Here is a 21,283-nt window from a genome sequence, read left to right as displayed (position 1 = left end):
TTACTCACATGCTATCAAGCAGACAAATATCCTTAATGTACTGATGCATCAACTGGTCATTCATCTCATTAAGTAGCCAATTATTTAATGCCGTTGCTTAGCATCCGATCTTTGCTAACTGATGTTCATGTCACTGTTTAACATAATTCATAAACCCTAATTGTACAATTGAACAGCAGTTCCACTATTGTTTACATGTAGCTTTGCTTTAAATGAAAACCATCAAATCATCTTGCAAGAACAACCGATTTATTTTCTGTCCTTCTCCAGTTCACAGCAACAATTTTTTTCAGTCATAACAGTGTACAGTACATTCAAAATGACAAAGTAAGACCCGGAGAAAGCAGAGAGGGGTGCAAAGAGGCTGTTTGCTGTCGAAGCCACTGTCTAATCCTGCAGCAGAAAGGTAGTGTAGAAAAGGAAAACAGCAGCAAACAACAAAACAAAACTGTGAATCTAAATCAAACTAACAAAATTGTTTAACAAATCCCGTGGCTTGACCAATTCATAATCGGCCTCTGGCTTTTATTGTAAATATACTGGTTCAGTACTTCAGGGCACAAAAATAGGTACCTATACAAAAATAGCTCCTTCTCTTCTTTAGCTGGGAGAGACAGTAGGGCCATATAAATAAGGAGCTGAAAAGGCAGGGGGCGTAGCAGCGAGGCGAAAGCAGCACATTGCATATGTCAGTCACTAGCACAGAAGCTGCATGAAGAGCTACAAAAGCTGTAAGCAGAGGATTTGGGGGGTTGACAGGCAGACCATTACTGTCTTCTACCACTGCTCTCTCTCACACACACAGAGGCCCTTAGAAAATGATGGTGGTAGTTACGAGGAGGCCAGGCAGACTTTTTTCCTCTGTAAGCTTCACACCTGAGGAGAACAACCAGTGGCTGATTGTGGGGCTGATGGCAAATGATAATAATTAATTCGCAGCTCCTCGCATTCTCTGAACATGGGATCACAAACGCAGAATTGAATTATGACATAAGAGTATCGTAATTTGGATAATGATGGAGGCATGCACTGGTCCAGAGATTAGACTATGAGCCAGAGCAGTAAAATAGCAATAGAGGTCAGTGATCATAAAATGTGGAGTGTTGGACTTTATAAGGAGATTAGGAGGGAGAGAGGGTGGTGGGGAGGCGTTGACCATTGTTGCCTTGTTACTGCGCTCTCTCTTACAAGGCAACTGATGGAGCAGAGCATCAGAATATAAGACTGGAAACATCTATATGTCTGCTATATGTCTGGGTAGTCAGCAACATGGCTGCTCACATGATCTGGGAGGATGAACATGACAAAAGGCTGTGAGGCAGGTGAAGAAAAGGGGCCTTTGTGAGGTGGAAAACAAGGATCGAAGACTGGTCTTAGAGCCGGAGGACAGGGGGCGAAGTGCTACGTAAAAAAAGGTGTGGGTTGTCAAAGTGTGTGCGTGTGTGTGTAAGAGAATGTGTTTAAGTGAGAGAGTATTGTGTGTGTGTGTAGCTCTCCTCATTTTTGCTGCAGCCGGGCAGCTTTGAATTTGGACACCCTCTTAGGCGGCTCCTGAGGCGTCTCAGTGCACAACTCCTCCGACTTGCGCTCAAGGATTGTGGGTAAAGCGGGTTGGGCAATGGTCAGGTGGGGCATAGAGGAGGGCAGGGGGTCTTTCTCTACCACTGTGCCAGAGAACGCCTGGAAATACATGCAAACAATGTAGTGATTACTTGAGTTACATGAGTTTGTTGATTACATGAGTGATTACTTTCTCATTATGCTGCACCATGGCTACTGTATGGTACTAATCTGTTGGACGATGCTTTGAAAGCATAAATAAAGAGACACAGTTGACAGCAAGCCAAGCCGATTTTCCCCCTGGCTAGTAAGGGTACCCCAATGTGTTGCATGTATACAGGGAGCATAGCCACTATCTGTACAAGCAATGAATGCATATTGTGTACAGCATTTCAATATACAAGGCATTTACTGTACTTCAAAACAAACAAAGAGAGAGGAGAAGATCTATTCTTAAGGAGGTCCTGAAGTTTCCACCCTAAATGTAAAATATAACTTAAACATAACTGTGTTCTCTTCCTACAGAGGAGAACCATCTATCTACATCTACAGCTCCCCTCCCCCCCATCCTCATACCTCGAAGCGGCTCCCCGGATGCAGTGGGATCCCTGGGGGGCTGTCCTCCTCGGTGACGCAGTCGCTGGTGTCGCTGTGTGTGGTGTCGTCGTGGCTGAGCATGCGGCCCAGGGTTGAGCGGCGCTCCTCGAAGTCGGCGGCGCTGCTCTCGCTTGTGTCGCTGCACACGCTGTTCTCCCGGCTCCGAGACTTGAGGATGGACTTCCGTGGGATGAGCTCGCCGTTCACCACGTCCACAAACAACCTGAGATCGTACAAACACACACACGCAAGTTATCGCTTAACAAAAACAAAAAAACACACCCACACACAAGCAGACACGCTATTAATGTACACTTCCTTAAAAATGTAACAGGGACATCCATAACCCCGTTATTGTACTGCTACTAAGGCTTGTCTAAACCCCTGGTGATCTCAAGCACCTACATTGGCTGCCCTGGCACAAACCCTGGCTTTTAGTTTCATTGCCAGAATGCCTGCCTCCACTTCCCAAGATCACTGGTTTAAGCCTAACGTTGGACCAGATGACCTGACACAGATAGGACTGGTGTCTCAGAAAGGGTTAACAAGTGAGGTGTTCGGCGTGACATTAATAGAACACAGCACCTTGGAGAGCACTGCATTGAGACACTAAGACAAATGGAGGAGGGCACAAGGCAATGTAGGTCAGAAGGCTGGGTTACCTGTAAATGTCAGCTGGTGTAGTGATCTTGTGGTGCTCGTGGAGGCCGTTAGATTTGCCATTCTTCTTCTTCTTCTTGGCCTGTTCCTTCTGCTCCTTTCTCTCACTGAACTTCAGCATAGTGTTCTTTCCTGTGTTGATCCGCACCTGCGGGTTAGAATTGACGGAACAAGAACGCTTTAGAACATTTCTTTTTAGGATAAGGAAGACCTGGAGAAGACACGTCGTTACTGAACTACAAAAAAAGTCTCAGAGTTCAAGCTATTTATGCATCCCCTCCCTTTAATGTACCACTTAGACAATGGCACGGTCATTCAAAACTAACTTCACTGTTGGCAAAAGGGCCCAAATACTTTCCAAAGGGATATTGATGTGATACACACATTGCTTTGACCGAGTAGATTTAGGCAGGCAACGATTTTATAACGTTACATTTGACAATTACTGAGTGAGGAAATTGAGCCAAGTAGGGGGATGTACAAATTAAATGGAATATGGAAAGACAGGTGAGGGTACAAATTGACGTGTACAACTAGCTTCTCTCAATCAATTTGGTGTGGTTGAGGTGTCTTCAAACTCAATTAGTCATGCCTACAGCCAAATCACAGCCGTGAGGATATCCTTTAACCAAGCCCATTGTCACTCGTGTCATTTTGCATGACAGCACATTTTAAAATCTCCTCACCTTCTTGAGCTCCACGGTGTGAGAGAAGTAGATGGTGGGAAGAGCGTCAGGATCCTCCTCTTCCTCATCTCCATCCTCCTCCTCATGGTGTGTGTGTGTGACTCCGTTGACCCGGCTGATGTGTGTGTCTGATGTCATATGGTCTTCTTCAGTGCAGCCATTAGTCTGCCCCGTGCCCTCTCTCTCCTTCTCCTCCTCTGAGGAAGATGAGGTGTCCTCCCCGTTTGTGTCAGTGCTGTCGCACGTCCTGTCAGAAGAAAGAAAGCAGAGAGAGTTTCACAATCAGAAAGGTCTCAGCACGTCTGGTATGACTATCAGAACAAAGTTGTGTATAGAGAAAACATGTTTTGACTGGTTTCAGGCAATTACCGCAGTGCTTTGTGAATAATCTTGTAAATCCACTTCGGTCACTCATAAATTACTCCGAGGGTAGAGCCCAGACAATAAGACAGAACACCATCACATCTATCTTAGATGTTGTATTCATGCCTTAAAGGGGAGCGATTCACTTGTTTTGGGTGTAGCTGTACAGGCTTGTGCAGTCAGTGTTTTGAGATGTTAGATGAGTAAGGAGTAAGGACTTAGAGACTAGGAGACAGAGTATGTGTGTGTATGTGTGTGTGTGTGGCCTCTTACCGGTCACGTTCATCCTGATGCTCCTCCTGAGCCTCGAGCGCGTCTAACCGAGCCCATAGCTCTTCTTCTGACAAAAAGCCAATACCACTGTCTCCACCTTCTTCTTCTCCTCCTGCTTCGCCCCCGTTCTTCAGCTCCTCCTCCTCATCCAGGGTCAACAAGTGCTCGTTCTTCGGCTTGGTGTGCGGCTTGTGGGCCACACGCTGCTTTCCTGGTGAAAGAAGACTGCGTCAACTCATAACACATCACTGATATCTAAAGTTTACAACAACCTGCTTCCCAGGCAAGCAAAGCTCACTGATAGATAGTTGCCTTGAAAGAATAAAAAAAGATCAGACACAAAAGATCCCGACTGCGTTCCCGCCTAGGCCCTTCATGCTTTCATAATTAACAAGCTTATTACTGAATCACTGACAACATTTAATGTATTCATAGCCCACTTGCAAAATGCAAAGGGTCCTAAAGTAAATGTCACATGTTGCATCATTCCAATATCTTGGGTTAGGATTATAATAATCTGTGTGTGGGTTGATCTCGGATTGTGAAATGTGGAAAGATTCTAAGAACACTGATCTCACTCTGCATTCTCACTCTATCAGCACTGATCTATCCTGATATGGTATGCTTCCACCATCCACTCTGAACTTCAGTACTAAAGACATGGATTTACTTTGCTCTCGATCCATTTATTAACAATTTAACCCTTACATTTAACATATTAAGTATGTCGGGGAGAGAACAACTGTATTGGCCTCTACTGCAGTTCCTGCTAGTACAACTGTACATTGACCGCCTGAGCAACTCTGCATAGACGTGAAGCGATAAGCAACTCTGCAAACACATATAGAGATGTTACCTTTGGTCAACGCTTTCTCATTCACCACCTCCTCTCTGATGTCCACATAGTCCCCTTTACCCTGAACAAACACAATGAACCACAGTGAGCTCTGGCTCAATCTTAGCGTGTAGTTAGTGAGTATATGGCGGCATCTGTGAATGTGGGGTACTGCCCATTTCCTCTCTTACTTTTGTCCAGACAGATAGATATCATCATGGAACTTGATAAGTATGTACTCAACTGACGGAGATTACAGTCTCTGAATAATAATAGTAATCGTGTTTTAAATTTGGATACACTTGTTGTACAGTTGTTTTCATTTTGAGAAGGAAACCTACCCCTGAGATCTTCTGCAGGTCTTTTGTGAAGCTGGCTTTGTTTTCAAAGTTTTTCATCGTTTTGTGCAAGTCATCAAGAGTGTGCTTCACATCTGTCAAAGAAGGAGGTCAAAAGAAACAGTCACGATATAAGTGGTACAACTTGGTGGATTAATATCTGTTCCCTATTTGTAATAAGTAGCAATGCAATACACACAACACAGAATCCTGAAGTCCAGAAATGTGTGAATGGCAATCCTCTGAGTGTATAAAAATGACAGTCCATTTCTAAACATGTCACATCAGCCTACAGGCCAAAACCTCAACCTCGGTCATTGTTTCACTTTCATGCTAAGGGCATAAAAACAAGCAAAACCGTGAAAGCAAACATACAAAAGTAAAAGGAACCACATTCTTACTATTATGGATTGTACTAATTGTAATTATACATACTAAGGTACTCAAGACAGAGGCTTGATCTGATCTGAATATTCCTCTGTGGGCAACAACATCAGATAGCTTTTTTAATCCATAATGAGTCTATGATGATGAGCCTAATCTCCAGAGGTCTAATCCAAATATGTTTCCCCATCACTACATGTAGTAGTAGACTATTAGTACTGTACAGATCTATTTTGAGGCAGCTGGTGTAGCCGGTGTTTGCTGTGAAAGTCTAGCCTATCTGACCCATACTGTAGCATGCATACTAAGTATTCCAGAAGTATCTAATTTCAGAGATGTGTCTTGCTGGACATGTCACACTGCAGACCTTCCCCGCACACCCTGCCCTTTGACATTTCAGAGGCATTCTTATCACTACGTGAGAGCCTCGGAGGGCTGTAAACTGGTCAAAACAGCATCAAAAACATGCTGAATGTTGAGTCCTTTCCAGGATTTTTTCCCAGGAGGCCTTTCCAGTACATTTCAAATGTTTCATTAAAGCAATATTTGCTGTATTTGACTATTGCTCCAGAACACACCCTTGGCCTGGTTCAATCTGAGGGTGAAAGTGCTATCTGCAGCTAAACCACAGCGCACACACAAGTAATGTGAAGACTGACACTCACGTTTCTTTCTATGTTCCACTATGTTTTGAGCTTGCTTGGCAGAGCACTTGGCAAACCAGTTGTCACCCAACAGAACAGTCACCTCATTGGTGTGAACCAGCTTTCCTGGCATGCAGGCCAAAGGCCCAAACGGAACCTGGGGGAGACAGAGGGAATGTGAGGATGGGTAAAAAACATTAAGACATGGAGACAGACAAAAGGACTTCCCATGTGTCCGTCTGTTAAGTAGTGCTGCTGAACTTAGCGAGGCAAGGGAAGCCTTTAACTGTCTTAGTGGCTGCAGGGTGTGTAAACACAAAGGTATGTGGATGGCAGCTGACAGATTACAAAAAGTCTGCATGTAAAGAATAGCTCAGTGTTTTTAACCCATGCTTTGGAGAACACATACCATAATGTCATATGACAGCTGTTCAGGGAGGGTTTTGAGGCGCTCCTGAAGAGAATCGTAGTCCTGCTCAACTTTTTGCCTAGGAGAGAGAGCACATTCGGTCAACCCATTGACAGGTCCTCATAACAACACTCCACCCCCTTCTAATGAATGATTCCTTCTTTGACTGCTTGTTTACTTAAAACACTAACTAAAGAAGCAGGTTTTCCAGAAAGATGGCCTCTCTGTAGGGCAAGGCGATAAGCCATTTGGTGTGACACTTACCAGTGTTCAATCTGGACCTCACAGCCTTTCACCACCTGTTGTGGAACAGTGACAGGTTATTTACTTACTGTGTGCTTCCTGGGTTCATACTTAGGGAGTGGAGACAGAATCGAAAGGCATTATCCAGTTGCATAAGTTGGCCTACATTATGGAAGTTTTCTTTGCGCCGTAGCTCTCCAAGAAAAAGTTTTTCTATAGTGAATTTGCATGAATCAAAACACAACATTTATATAATGTCTACGGATAGATACATACATCGTTGTAAAATTATATTAACCTAAACCCTATATCGAAGATTTATGATAAATAAGAAGCGTGCAAGTCAAAGGACCAGACTTAAAGGTAGCATTTGCTTTCACTTTTTTTTTTTTTTTCCAGTTCTGCTCAATCGTGCCAAATATACAGAGTGGAATAACATAATTGTATTCAAGGGGTGGCCTTTAACTTAACTACTCGCATACAGTCCACATGCCGACTCTCGTTAAGACTTACGCTAACGTAAACCTAGATAGGTATCAAAGACTGAAATGTACTTCTTTTGGCAATTCCAAGATAAACAGCGAGCAGCATGTGATGAGGAAGTTTCTAGAAACACAACCTTTCCAACTGAGTGTATTCCCTTAGCTCTCTGATTATAACCACATAGGCCTATAGCTAATATGCATATGCATACGTCGACTACACACTAAAAAATAGCATTTCCAAAATTCGAACTTCAGTGACATATTTTGCAGGCATGGCACGGGACGCGTGCAGCGTGGAAGGTTTTCGTTGGTTGCTACAGAGTAGCTAGCTAGCGAATATTAGCAGTTCCAAGTTCGTTTGAGAAGGCAAGCTTGTTTTACCTTTTTGTGTTCATCTCGAAGTCTGCCAACATCTAGCGCTAAATCGCTATTCCTTGTTATTCTTCCAGCCATCTTATTATGCGTTGAACAAAATGAATTAGTTGCTGTTTATCTGAATCACAGACAACTCAAGGGTTGTGAGTCCTAAAGAAATGTTTATGAATGCAATGGAAGGTATTCCTTAACCCCAGCCACGTTGTATTCATCAATGATGCAGTAGTCTTCCAAGATCCCGAAAGTGAGACCATTTCACACACGCATTTTAGTATCCCGACACCTTTTCAGAAACTTCCACGGAATTAAATCCCCTTAGATGTTCAGCGTTGCCCCTGTCGCTGCGCCATATCCGTCTGTTTGCTCCTGGTGTACTCTGGGTAAATAAACCAAACCACAACAACGCTGGGAACACGTGATTCGTCTCCTGCCCCACACACACTCCTGTAGGACATAACCAAACCTCCATGGACCAAACCAAACACTGACTTTAAATCGGCTACTCGTGTAAAAATGTGCATGTTTCATTATAAACTTAGATGACTGGCCTAAAACTCATTTAAACCAAATTGAAATACTTTAAAGAACATGGTCTGCAGTGGACAGGCAATGTTGGTGTGAATGTTAAAACACTGTCTTACATTGTTCATAAAATGATGTTAATCTTGCAACAACATTACCAGAAAAAAAATACAGGAAGTGAGCGAAGATATCTCCCATGAAGCTTTGCGAGCATGACAGGACAAGAAGCAGAGGGATCATGTGGGTTTTGATGCATGGAGGATAATAAGGATGATATGCCCGATCTATGTAAACCTCAAAAGGCGCTCTAACATTAAGTCTAAGTAACGGAGGATCTATTTCATCTAAGGGTAGGTCATTTTCTAATGTTGATTAGACAACTGTTCTAATGGGCAAAAGATGGAATAACTAGTGTGACTTCAGTCAAACATCTTTCGTTGTATTTATGTCAAAGAGCACATGAATTGAGGACGTGTAAATAGTTGACTTGAAGTATCCTTTGGTATTAGATTCATATAAGTCGGTTTAAACAACAGGAGACGCTGCTTTAATGCGTCTTTTCCCCTAGGCTTGGTTCATGGTTCCCTTTATTTCCAGTCATCATACTGGTCTATTTTTAAATCATTCAACTACAATACTCCTCATTGGCCACCAGGTGGCCATCTCGCATCGAGAAATATTGTAGGGGAAGGTGGAGCGCAATTAATGTGTGCATACTTTTCTTGAAACGTCTTTCAGGATGTCTGAACGGGTGGGAGACGTTATGAGACTGTGCTGTGAACTGTCTGCTAATCAGCAGATAAAAACTGCAGTGAAACACTCTGGGAAGGGTGCAGCTGCAGCTGGAGGCTTGGCCTTTGCGGGAGGATTGCTAGGAGGTCCCCTTGGTATTGCTGTGGGTGAGTAGAAGCCTCTCAGACTAGATGCATTGAGATACATGCACAAATGTAAGATAAAATAATTGTGTCAGAGTGATTAGATGTTATTGAGAATGTGGTGTAGGTGTTGTACAACCTTGCAGAATTCTGCCTCTTTCCACCACTCTACTTGGAGTGTTGCACATCTAAAAAGCCACAGCTTTGTTCAGAGCTTTCCTTCCAGTAACAGCAGAGTCAACTACACCTCTTCCTTCTCTACTCTTTGTAACAGGCGGTGCCGTTGGTGGGCTTCTGGGATGCTGGATGACTAACGGACAATTCAAACCACTTCCTCAGGTCATCATGGAGATGACCTCTGACCAGCAGCAGAAGCTCTGTGTAGATGTGATGTCCATCTTGGGCAGTATCCAGTGGACAGATGTGGCCCAGCTAACGGCAATGGTTATGGCCAATACCTCTCTCAAACAGCAGGTGACTGCTGCCTTACTGAACTATGTGCATCGAGAACTTCAGGCAGAGATACACTACGTGGACTGAGCAAGGGCTGGGGACACAGTCATGACTAGCCACAGCTTATCCATGCTTGTATCTTTGGCCTCTGTGAGTACACATTTGTGTGCTTAAAATGCATACATGTCTCCTGTTTTTCTACCAAGCTGCAAAACTGATATATTGGTCGGGATCAGAAGTTTGCGTATGAAGAGGCTTAATGGATGGCATCTCAACTCGCCATTAAAATGTGAATACAAAAACCGATGTGCCAAGACTATCAGGTGGAGTGATCTACGCTGGAAATGCTGGAAAGGGGAACCTTTGATCATTATCCGATCACGTGATTCAGATCCAAACCTCATCAGAGCAGGACAGACTCCCACTGGGGTACACATGTAGAAGCATGAGTTTAAATGACTCTCTCAGAAATAGTCTGTGCAAATAACCTAATGATATCTTTGATATTTATGATTAATACATGTTGTCCTTTTAGAGGATAATATACCATATATCATGTACAGAAAGAGTAGAATCACAAAATTACTACTTTTGAGACCTATGGTTTGAGGTGTTTTTAATACATTTAAGTTGCAATAACCTGAGTGAATTACTTCAATTCTGGTGAAATCCAAGTATCAGAAATCCTGTGTCTGTTGACTTGATAGAATGTGATGAACCCAGAGCCTTGTCAGAAAGGGGCTCCATGCCATACATGGTAAATGCAGTTTCACCACAAGAGCAAATTAGGACAATGGATAAATCATGAATGATTGTTCACCGTCATTTGTCTGCATTTTTTAGAGTGACAAATGAAAATTGTTTCAAATTATTGAACTGGATTGTGAAACACTGTCTTTTTTTTATCATGCGCATAAGGAACGAAGAGACATCAACAAATCTTGATCTCTTGTGGGGTGGCACCAACCACTTACCTGTATTGTCCATGAAATAAACTCAACTGAGATATTTAAACCTGGACTCTTGAGTTGTAAATCCAAACTAATCTGTGGTTATCCCCATTCACACAACACACCACAGGTCTAAGTGTACTTTTCAATGAAAGTAATGCTTAATCTTACATGGTCAACTTAATTTAAGGTGAAACTTAATTTCAAAGGCTCTAAGCAAAGACTAAGTGTATGTATTTGCTGCACAAAGTATGACAAGATGCATTACCAGCGAGTGTTAAAATAATATTTATTATACTTTATATTTGGCCGGACACATTAACTCGGAACACAAACAGAAGGAGTATTAGTCTTTCGCCTTAGCCTGTCTAGCCCACGACTACTGTGTCCTCATCTGGGAACTGATAGTAAGGCACCTCCAGGTTGAGGGGTGCGGGTCCCTTGCGGATGCGGCCTGACGCGTCGTAGTGGGAGCCATGGCAGGGGCAGTAGTAGCCGCCATAGTCTCCAGCGTTAGCAATAGGCACACAGCCCAGGTGGGTGCAGACTCCGAGAACGATGACCCAGGAGGGATTCTGGACACGGTCGTTGTCATGCTCTGGGTCGCGAAGCTGTGACAGATCCACAGCAAGCTCGGCGGCGACCTCCTTTTCGGTGCGGTGGCGGACAAACAGTGGTTTCCCACGCCACTTAAAGGTCACGTTCTTGCCCTCAGGGATGTCGGCCAGCTTGATCTCGATCTGGGACAAGGCCAACACGTCAGCTGAAGCACTCATGGAGGTGATAAACTGAGTCACCACTGTCTTGGCTGCGTAGACGCCCACAACGGCTGTGGAGCCTGTCAGCACGTAGGAGAAGACCCGCCTGGATTCGCTGCTGTCCTGTGAGGACTTGTTTGGGTCCATCACATCTGGCCGGCGGTAATCTGAGAAGTCTGGGATCTTGATGTCTGTATGGGCAAATCGGACTCCAGCGCAACCTACAAAAGCAACAGACATCTGATCAAGCCTGACAAATCTACATCAAACAATTCAAACTGCCAAGCAATTCAAATGTACAGTTTCTTTGACATGACAGCCAAATTGCAAAAGTAATCTACTGGTTTCAGGCCTCCTTCCAATTATGGACACAGACAAACCAACTCCCAATGAAGTGAGTAGACCAAGACGACAGTTCCTACAATCTAACACAGATAGAGAATTTGGACTTCATTTTGAAACCTGCCCACCGAGAGTAGGGACATTAGGGAAAGATAAGATTTGGATAAGGATTTTTGTCCTGTTTTACAAACATTCTGGAGTATTCAAAATACATGTAAGTATATGTTTGTACTGGAGATCAGTGAGCTATGTGGGTTGATTGAAGTAATGACAATGACAGAGGCCTGTGTAAAGCCAGACCACCTACAATATGGATGCTGCTGAGGAGGTTAAAACTATTGTGTCCGACCCATTTCGTAAGAATTTACTTGGATCTCCCTAATGGGTCCTTATCCATCTTCACTTATGTGATATTCAGAGTACTTTTGCCCAAATTGAGCATATTGTAACCATAATGTATTGTAGTTTCAATGGCTTGGTTAACAAAACGCATTTCCCAATATTTCTGTGCATCATGTTCCCCAATGTCAAACATTATATTGTATCTGGTTTGTGCTCAATGCATAAAACTACATGAAGAAAATACTGGCAATGGCAAGGCATAATGAGGGATATAATGGTTCATTATCGTTTCTCTGTTCCTTAAGCATAGCATCATCAAGATATTGGGTACATTTTCACAACTAATACATTATGCATAAATATAAGCATAATAAGCCTACGTTACTGCTAGATGACAGTTAAATGTTGACATTAGTTACATGCAGGTAGGTAGCGTTACATACTGGACAGCTATCTGTGACAGCTATATGTGACTAAAAGACAATAAGGAGTATTTACACCATCGTCATTAATTACATTTTGTGGACTGAAATATTTTAGTCTGAACATTCGTGTGCCAACAACCCACAGTTCAAACGCCTTCTTGTTGAGATTACATTGACGTTCGAGATCAAACAAGGTCAGTAATATGAGCCAAATATTGATAACATTAACTATACTACGTGTCGCCTTTGTCCAGGTCACAGTACGTGACATTACTCAATCTACCAACTACACGAAAAGTGCAAACATACAGCATTATTTAACGATTAGCTAACATATTTAGTTAGCCTAGGTGGCGTATCCTTAACTGACCCATACCTGTGACGCATGATGGCCTCGTCTTGGAATTGAGGGCTTTCTTCACATTTTCACTTGTGTTAAAGATCCCTGGTGTTAAAGCTTTTAACGTCCCGCTTACAGCGACGTTGGTCGCCTTTAACTGTGGGGTCAAAGCCCCAGAACGACACGCTAAGGACATCATATTGTCCACGCAAAAGAAAAAATCACAGATTTGTTGACTTCGACCTTCGTAGTGCGCTTTCGTTCAATTCTGTGACAACAGGCGCTACACCGAGAGAAGCCACGGATGTTGATATCCAAGGAATGCCTCTCTGGAAAATGCAAGCTTCCTTAAGTATTAATACATTTAAAATGCATGTTGGGGTAAAGGTCTATGAGTACACAAATATATAATCCTAACTCCTTGATATTTCCTTCCTTTGTCTTCCTAAAACGATATTTTGTGGAATTTCTTGCAGGCATATTTAGTGGCCGCACTAAAAATGATGACGTATTTGGTCCTGATGGGTCCTATGTCAGTAGGATTTGAGAGACAATTGTAAACATTAGATTCACTGTAAGCAATTAGTATGCATGATGGTTACATGAGATGATGAGAGTTCTTCGTCGAAAAATCGTGGCTCTCGTTGTAGCTGCATACGTCGCTTTTTCATTGTATGCGGCATATAATGTATTCTTCAGTAAAAGGATTATGTCTCGCGTCCACAGAGTGGTGAAAAAGATTTCTGCTGGTAGGTTCATGCAAACACAGGCAGCTAACGTGAGCTTGCTTACAAATGTATGCTTATGAGCAAAATATACCTGATGCGATACTTATATTTGCAATGAGCTCGGCAGTGTAATGGTTATTGTTACCGATAAATCATTCGCATGGTCAGGGCGCACTGGGTCATTTCATTTGGTTACCGCAAATTGTCTTCCGAAACAGATTGACACGTTTGTTAACATTCATGTCCTTCATAAACATGCAATCGATTGGAAAATGATAACATACTTGCTCAATTTTTGAAATTACATTTTTTTCATTTGTGTACAGGCGATGCTAAACTTGACCCCAAGCATGCACAGGCTCCATCCACAGTGGAAAAGGAGTGGAATCCTTGGGAGGAGGAGTTGGCAAAAGAAATCAACATTCAGCAGAAACGCGGAGATGCCTTCAAGGGGCAGTTAGACTTGATCGCCAAAGGCAGAACCAAGAGATACAAAGTACAGATCTGGGGCAAAGCAGCCATAGGTAATACTGGCCTCTTGTGTGAAATTGATCAAAGCATACTGAAACAATGTTGTGCCCAACCCAATACTTCAGTTGGAGTCAGTATTTAGACATGTGGGCCTGTTTTTATCCTGTTCCCACTATTCCTGTGTAGGTGAAAATGTGTTTTCTTTTATTTGCACAGGGCTGTATTTATGGGAGCATATCTTAGACGGTCCTCTGAACCCTACTGATAAAACAGGCCAGTGGAGAGAAGGAGAGATCCTGTCAGGAAAAATCAATTTCAGGTATAAACAGTTTACTACCTCTCATCCTTTAATGTTCCACCAAGATTGTGTGTTCCATTCAATTATCGTTGCTTGCAGTATATAGATATTATGTTGTATAGCAACTCAACTAATCAGAGCCTGTGTGCTCTGCTAGAGGGAATGTTCATTTATGTACACAGCTTAAAAAGAGTGTCATCCAAAAAGGGCTAAGTATGTCATCCAAAAAGGGATAAGTGTGTCCTACTCGCCACTCTCTTTCACAGCTTTTATACTGGACCTGCTGTGGTTCAGGGGCACATTCCTGTGGACACAGACAGTGTGGTACTGGTTTTAAATGGCCGTGAGCAGCAGAAGATCTCATACTCTACGCAGTGGCTGCAGCATGCACACGCCCTGGTACAAGCCCACACCGTGACCCATGTGGCTGTGGTCCTGCTGGGAAGCGAGCAGTGCACCAATGACTGGATCAGTCCTTACCTCAGACGCCATGGCGGTTTTGTCGATGTGCTCTTCTTGGTGTATGACAGCCCGTGGGTCAATGACAAGGATGTGTTTCAGTGGCCCTTAGGAGTGGCAACGTAAGGACTCTTTGCTTTTCTCTGTCTGTGTTTTCAATATAAACCATGCAGTTGGGGTCATGGGGACATCACATAAGATGTAACATGAGGCCAAAATAGCTATGCACATTACCCTTATTGCTTGTGCATTTTCTGAATGTTGATAATTAAGGGTTCCTACCACAGAACTCAGTCTTCCTTGCCTCTGCACATCAATATGTATACATGCTAGTGCTCTAAACTTAGCTGAAATGATGATGGTTATTATTATTGAACTTGCATTTACTGTTGATATTAGTTTCCAGTTTGGAAATACTGAAAAGTCTTTGTTTAGTCACTGTTTATATAGATTAACATTATTTAAAATCATACAGCCCCTGTCATGTTATGAGTCAAAGATGCTATCATTATCATTATGTCAGTTAATGTAGCCTCTCACTTTGTGTTCTGCTTTTTAGGTACAGACAATTCCCTGTCATTATGCCAACCGCACAGCTGGTGAACACCAATAGGCCGTACCTCTGCAATTTTCTGGGCACAGTCTACAAGAACTCTTCTCGAGAGATCCTTATGAACATACTGAAACAGTATAACCTGGAGAAGGAGTGCATCACCAATGCTCGAGAGAAGTATGTCTCCGATTGCTTAAGGTTTTTAAGTGCTAACATTACTAGTTTAACAAATTCAAATTTCCATCAAATTAAGTTTTTTTTTTATAGGAAGTAGAAATGGAATATAGGCATAGTTTACAACCTTTATTTAGCATTTATCTGAGCTAAGAACTGCCACCCTGTCCAGTTGTGCTGTAAAGCTAATCTCTTGATATGATTAATGATGATAATTTGAAACGATGTCTGAGAAAACTGCTAGTTGTAGATTCTTTCAGCCCTGCTCAGTCTCTGTATCTCCTCATGAAATCTGTGTCTCTCTTGTTGTCTTTATAACTATATTATTATGTAAAGGCTCGGTGTGACAGCCTCTCACTCACTCATACATCCCTGCTCTGTGCCCTTTCCTTCCTTATTAGGTGGTTACCCCAGGAGACCACAGAGTCCCTCCGTCAGTACCAGTCAGCGTTGGCGCAGAGTGAGCTCACCCTGTGCCCGGTGGGTGTGAATGCCGAGTGCTACCGAATCTACGAGGCCTGTGCGTATGGCTCACTGCCCGTGGTGGAGGACGTTCAGACCAAAGGCAGATGCACGGAGGGACGCAGCTCCCCTCTCCGGCTCCTCAAGGAAGCTGGTGCACCCTTCATCTTCGTGAAGGACTGGAAGGAGCTGCCGGCCATCCTGCAGAGCGAGAGGGGCATGAGCCAGGCACAGAGAGAGGAGAGGAGGAGGAGGCTGCTGGAGTGGTACAGTGGCTTCAGGCAACAGATGAAGGAGCGCTTCACTGAGGTGCTGGAGGACGCCTTCTTTAAAGTCAGCTGAGCAGCTAGGGGGCACTGTGGGGGAGGACTGGTCCACTTGGGAGAGAGGGACTGAGGTGGGGAATCTGTAATTTTTTACTTTTATTTCCATTGCATGCCAGGTACTTAAAGATAAACACACTTAATAGTGTAGTAAACGTATTCTTAATAGCTCTTAAATGATAGCAACTGCTGTAAACCATACTGTTTCTTTTGTAAAACTCAAATAGCTGACTTTGTGTTCTGACAAATATCACCCAAATATTTGCTCTGAGAAGTAGTCTCTAGGATTCTACTGAAAACAGTAACAAAAATGGAACACAGTCCAATTATAAAACACCCAGGAAACTTGCACAGATACTGTATGGGTATCTGTGTTATTTTGTGTGTACTAACTGGTACAGTTATGAGACATCACAATGCCAAAGCAAACAACATTGTAGAACAATCTCACTTTAGATAGTGATGATTAAAAAACAACAACAACAGAAACATATAACCAGCATTTTATTAAAGATAACAATCCTAGGATTAGTCCATATGGCTTGCATGATTTGTTTATTAAACCTTTTTCAGGTTTTGCGTATTTCATCAACTTACTTTACATTTTGCATTGTACATCAATTTCCATCAGCACTTCACACAAATACTGAGAGCACAAACAATGCATAATAAGCACCTTTCCACTATAGTATACTCAGTGTTGGCAAATTGTCAAAAAGTTGTGTTATTTTGTACTAAGTATGTTACAGGCACAGGGGTAAATTCTGACAATGTGATAACTACTGTAAATGTTTTTTTTTGTGTGTTAGTGTTTAAAGTCAACTGTGGTTTTGTTCTTAGTTTAAAGCCGCTGTATCAGTGTTTATATTTCCTGCAAGAGTAGTTGTTTTCTCACTGCTGTGTTTGTTTATATTTATATATATGTGTGTGTGTGTGTGTATATATGTGTGTGTGTGTGTGTGTGTGTGTGTGTGTGTGTGTGTGTGTGTGTGTGTTTGTGTGTTTGTGTATTTTAGGGAGTGATTAACACTACATGAAATTCATTTTCATATTGTATTAAGGTTTATTTCAGTCAAAGGCTATATCACACTGAGGAGGTAATGAGCAAAGAAAGGCCTGATGCATACATTTTAAAATGTGTCAGTCATCAATTCAAATTCGTGTTCTTTTCATTTGCCTTCATGTGCCAAGTTTTGCAGCAACTCCTGTGTTTGGAAGTTGTCATTGCTGATATGAATAGCAGAGTGCATTGAAAGGAATGCAGCACATTAAATTATTATTTTTTAATACTAAATAAATGTGCCTGTTTTTATTAGTTAAAGAAATGTAAAATTTGTATTTACAAACTACAAACTTTGTTCAAAGACTCTCAAAGCTATAATTCACCTAAAGCAATTGTACAGGGTGAATGTCTGGGAGCTACTGGTAATGACATTAACCACAGAAATATGTGAAAAAGAGAGCAAGTACTTAAGTAAGTGCACGTAAAATCTTTTGGAAAGAACCGCAAACTTGATCTTTAATGAAATCCGACCAATGCGGCTAAAGCGGTTTGTATTTTCAAAAAAAGGCCACTAGGAGTCACCAATGCACTGTTTTATTATGGCTGTAGGCTACTACCACGGCTGAAGTTCTCTGATTGTAGGTTTACTTTGCATAGTAAGAATCTGGTCGGAGTCAGATCATGTGAATAATTATTGAGCGTTTACACAGTATCACTCGTTATACTCTTTCCATCATGCAGAGTAAATGCCCGCTGCAGCGTGAATGAAACCTTTTACCTTATATATCAATAGCTTAAACTGAATTCAAACAAGACAGACTAAAGCACGCAACGTGATTAAAATAGGTTTCTTTTATACAAAACATTTCTTGAAATCCAAGCACAGCTTTAAAAAAATCAGAGGCTGATATATTTTTAGTCAAACTTCCTATCAATCAAACACAGTTTTTGGCTGTTGGTGTTAGAGACAAATCAACAAGTAGCTAGTGCATGGGCCACACTTATCTGGAATTAAAAATACACTTAGTCATAGTTAAGCATAGTCCTACCTTCCTAATTGTTGAATATCAAGTGCTATGATGTTCCTAAAGTTAAACTACAGTTTATTGCATCTGAACAAAAATAAAACTTGGATACCACAATTAAAGTGAATTGAGCCAACAGTAAGACGGGAAGTATTTCTAGGAGACCCCCTTGAGAGTTTCATTCAACGACCTATTCAGAACGACTGGTGAGAGAAGTTGTCAATCTATTCCATGTTTCCGCCGAGTGCCTCTCCAATCCCTCCCATTTCCAGGGACAATCCGACAGCTGCGCTGCAGACCGACTGAGCAATAACGGCGAAAGACGGGAAGTGTGGGACGGGGCAGCGGTTATGAGCACGGGAGGAAATGTTAGCCTCGCCACAGTCGTTAATCGCTACATTGGTACGACATATTACACAATGAATGTTGCGCCTATGCGTCATTTTTCCTTCCACGAAGAACTCTTCTGACTTCAGAAAGGACCAGTTGGCTGATTGGAGAGTGTACAGTGTTGTTGTGCCAATTGGAGATTCTGTGGCTCTGGCTTGCTCAGTTTGCTGCTGTTGCTTGCAGGCTGCTGCTGCTCTCTCCGTGATTTCATTGATAGCAGATTTCTGGGGGCTCGGAGAGTGCATACGGCTTTATCAAACGTGCCTCGAAAACAATGGACTTCAGTAGCCATCGTGTTTGTTGGTATTAGTTTCAAAATATTGAGACAAACACGAATTTCCTTTTTCTTCATGTAGCCACTTTTCTACGGGTGGGATGCAACGCTTGTTCTACTAGGCGGGCAGCAGGGCGAATTGTTGGCAAGTTTTGAACTCCAGATAACTAAGCTGCTCTTTGGCGCTCACAAAAGACTTTAAAATGTCTAATCCCCCGAAGTTCAAGAAAGATAAAGAAATAATCGCGGAATACGAGAGTCAAGTAAAAGGTAAGTTACCATTTGGAACCTTTGAAACGTTTACACGAATCCAGTAGCCTAATGAATGTTTTTTCAATCATTCAAACACGTTTGTCCAGGCTAAAGAAGCAGCGAGACAGCTTATCGTATTTTTATTTGTGCAAAATGTCTTAAAAAAATCTAAACAAACTAGCTTGCATCTGGTAGCTATTATTCTGGTTACAGAACTCTGCAGTCGTGTCCTGTGGGGACGTTACAGAGATCCTCAGAGGACATGTGTCTGTATTTTCAGCAGTGCATTAAGGAGTCTTGTCGGGGGAATCAAATCATAAACATGTCTGCAGAGTTGATTTTTCGGTGACTTGACAGCTTATAGCCTGAGCCTGACCGAACGATGTTTAATTGAGCACATATCATTGTTCTGGACCCATGTCCTGTATGTTTAACCCCATTTCGACCTGTTTAAATATCCATATAGTAGAGAATTCTAATTTGAAAAGTAAAAGGCCTCGCAGTGGTCACTGGCTGCCCCCTGTGTCGCAGACTTTTAGAAAACCGCAGTGCCTTATTTAAAGCCTTAATCCATCTGAAGAACACCAAGCGGTCTTAAATAGCTCCCCTGGCTTTTGAACTGTTGTCTGCCTGAATCAGAGTGGGTCTGCGGTCAGCTGACAGGACAGAATGAAATGTTGTTGCAGAGTTCCTGATGACGGCAAGGAGCTGTAAACACTCAAACGTTTTCCTAACTTCCCCGCTGATCCTTTCCGTCCTTCATAAACTGAGAATACTTCTGCTGTCTTGCCTCTCTGTCCTTCGCTTTCTTATTTTAACCTTTTCATGCCTGAAGCCGTTGCTGATCTGTTGTAACCCCGGGGATTGGCTGGTGTCCGGGAACACCGTCTCCATGGTTGTTTCAGATTGAAATACTGTTTATTCATGCTGAGAGAGGGAGAGAGTTGAGTTTGTGTATGCTTGGACTGAGGCCTTCATTTGGCAGGAATGTGCAGACCCCCTCCCTTGCGATGACTCAGGCCTTTAATAGTACTATGATGCACGGTCACACAGTCATTGTAGGGGCGGGTGGAAACTTCTTGTTGGGGTTCAGGGAGAGGAAGAGGCATGGTAGTTATAATAATAGAAGGACATTGCTGAGATCAACAATCAAGTTTGCGTTGGTGGTTGCCACCTCAAATTCTGGTAAGTAGGCCTAGGCCTACTGCGCTTGTTCCAGGATATGTATAACTTGACACTCACTACATCTGAATGATGCTTCACTTAGCAGAGCAGTCCCATCATGATTTATTCTGGACCATTCGATGGTTTGGACAGGTGACGATCATCTTTATATAGTTAAACTGTTTACAGTTATGTATATTTGAGTGAGGATGTGCAGTGTCTAACGGTCAGCACACATCCCACGAGAGGAACGTTCATCCTCTTGTGCTTGTCCGCATTTTGAGTGGTTTCAGACTGTTCCCAATGCACTGTGATTGTTACCACAGTAACCAGAAACTGTTAACTAAACGTTAAAGGTTAAAATGCATTGAGTACCGTCCAGCATAAGGTGACCATATTTCTGAGAAAAAACATTTTCAGTTGACACGTAAACACCTCCACAACAGTGTAATGTTTTTATACCATTGACCTCAACCCACTGTCCTGTAAATAAAGAGAAGAATCTTCAAATAAGGGGGATCTTTAAAATCCATGTGTGTTAATAAATCCTTCTCCTACTGAAGAGACCCTTTGCTGGCCTAGAGGTCAAAACGCAACACTACGGTGCATCTGATGTCAAGCTGAAAGGATCAGCGGTTTATAAGCAGGGACATGAAGAGCCTTTTGCGGAGAAGAAGGCCAACAGGCTCATTTCCTAACTACTCTGTAGGGCCACAGGATTAAGGTTGAGTAATCTGGATGTCAGGTATCGATGACCTCATGGTGACCAGCATTCTAGCCCTGATACTCTAGGTAGAGGTTGAAATCCCTTTTAATAAGCTTACACTTAGCAGGGCCGTGTATATCTG

At 42.5% G+C, this 21,283-nt stretch overlaps 4 protein-coding genes across 4 annotated transcripts; 2 read left to right on the top strand and 2 right to left on the bottom strand.

Annotated features, from left to right (window-relative positions):
* Positions 1 to 250: 250 nt before the first annotated feature.
* uri1 (URI1 prefoldin like chaperone) lies at positions 251 to 8,210 on the bottom strand. The gene is made up of 11 exons (XM_080842698.1): positions 7,859 to 8,210; positions 7,014 to 7,048; positions 6,750 to 6,828; positions 6,362 to 6,497; positions 5,316 to 5,407; positions 4,996 to 5,056; positions 4,140 to 4,350; positions 3,504 to 3,750; positions 2,820 to 2,965; positions 2,137 to 2,380; positions 251 to 1,680 (listed from the first exon to the last, which is right to left on the bottom strand). Exons 1-11 carry the CDS (start codon positions 7,928 to 7,930, stop codon positions 1,498 to 1,500), a joined length of 1,506 nt encoding a protein of 501 aa, XP_080698824.1. The 5' UTR covers positions 7,931 to 8,210; the 3' UTR covers positions 251 to 1,497.
* Positions 8,211 to 8,588: 378 nt separating this feature from the next.
* On the top strand, positions 8,589 to 10,716 carry LOC308368347 (protein C19orf12 homolog). The gene is made up of 3 exons (XM_080842515.1): positions 8,589 to 8,724; positions 9,113 to 9,273; positions 9,524 to 10,716. Exons 2-3 carry the CDS (start codon positions 9,114 to 9,116, stop codon positions 9,787 to 9,789), a joined length of 426 nt encoding a protein of 141 aa, XP_080698641.1. The 5' UTR covers positions 8,589 to 8,724; position 9,113; the 3' UTR covers positions 9,790 to 10,716.
* A 208-nt stretch (positions 10,717 to 10,924) lies between these two features.
* Positions 10,925 to 13,134, bottom strand: LOC308368346 (cytochrome b-c1 complex subunit Rieske, mitochondrial-like). Its single transcript, XM_080842514.1, has 2 exons — positions 12,896 to 13,134; positions 10,925 to 11,631 (listed from the first exon to the last, which is right to left on the bottom strand). Exons 1-2 carry the CDS (start codon positions 13,056 to 13,058, stop codon positions 11,021 to 11,023), a joined length of 774 nt encoding a protein of 257 aa, XP_080698640.1. The 5' UTR covers positions 13,059 to 13,134; the 3' UTR covers positions 10,925 to 11,020.
* A 316-nt stretch (positions 13,135 to 13,450) lies between these two features.
* rxylt1 (ribitol xylosyltransferase 1) lies at positions 13,451 to 16,354 on the top strand. The gene is made up of 6 exons (XM_080842291.1): positions 13,451 to 13,608; positions 13,914 to 14,111; positions 14,275 to 14,377; positions 14,623 to 14,937; positions 15,375 to 15,545; positions 15,944 to 16,354. Exons 1-6 carry the CDS (start codon positions 13,467 to 13,469, stop codon positions 16,344 to 16,346), a joined length of 1,332 nt encoding a protein of 443 aa, XP_080698417.1. The 5' UTR covers positions 13,451 to 13,466; the 3' UTR covers positions 16,347 to 16,354.
* Positions 16,355 to 21,283: the final 4,929 nt, after the last annotated feature.

The sequence above is a fragment of the Sprattus sprattus genome, assembly GCF_963457725.1.
Source record: "Sprattus sprattus genome assembly, chromosome: 7".
Lineage (NCBI taxonomy): Eukaryota > Metazoa > Chordata > Actinopteri > Clupeiformes > Clupeidae > Sprattus > Sprattus sprattus.
Note: the sequence above shows the minus strand (reverse complement) of the source record. Positions and strands in the feature narration are given on the sequence as shown.

Bases quoted from the DNA above. Each gene is read 5' to 3' on its own strand.
- rxylt1 (XM_080842291.1), top strand. From the start codon at position 13,467: ATGATGAGAGTTCTTCGTCGAAAAATCGTGGCTCTCGTTGTAGCTGCA. The intron at 13,609-13,913 runs GTAGGTTCATGC...ATTTGTGTACAG, and splicing joins GGTGAAAAAGATTTCTGCTG to GCGATGCTAAACTTGACCCC. The intron at 14,112-14,274 runs GTAATACTGGCC...TTATTTGCACAG, and splicing joins CTGGGGCAAAGCAGCCATAG to GGCTGTATTTATGGGAGCAT.
- LOC308368347 (XM_080842515.1), top strand. From the start codon at position 9,114: ATGTCTGAACGGGTGGGAGACGTTATGAGACTGTGCTGTGAACTGTCT. The intron at 9,274-9,523 runs GTGAGTAGAAGC...TCTTTGTAACAG, and splicing joins TCCCCTTGGTATTGCTGTGG to GCGGTGCCGTTGGTGGGCTT.
- LOC308368346 (XM_080842514.1), bottom strand. From the start codon at position 13,058: ATGATGTCCTTAGCGTGTCGTTCTGGGGCTTTGACCCCACAGTTAAAG. The intron at 11,632-12,895 runs GTATGGGTCAGT...TTGCTTTTGTAG, and splicing joins GAGGCCATCATGCGTCACAG to GTTGCGCTGGAGTCCGATTT.
- uri1 (XM_080842698.1), bottom strand. From the start codon at position 7,930: ATGGCTGGAAGAATAACAAGGAATAGCGATTTAGCGCTAGATGTTGGC. The intron at 7,049-7,858 runs GTAAAACAAGCT...GTTCCACAACAG, and splicing joins TTCGAGATGAACACAAAAAG to GTGGTGAAAGGCTGTGAGGT. The intron at 5,408-6,361 runs GTGAGTGTCAGT...CTTCTTTGACAG, and splicing joins AGTGGAACATAGAAAGAAAC to ATGTGAAGCACACTCTTGAT.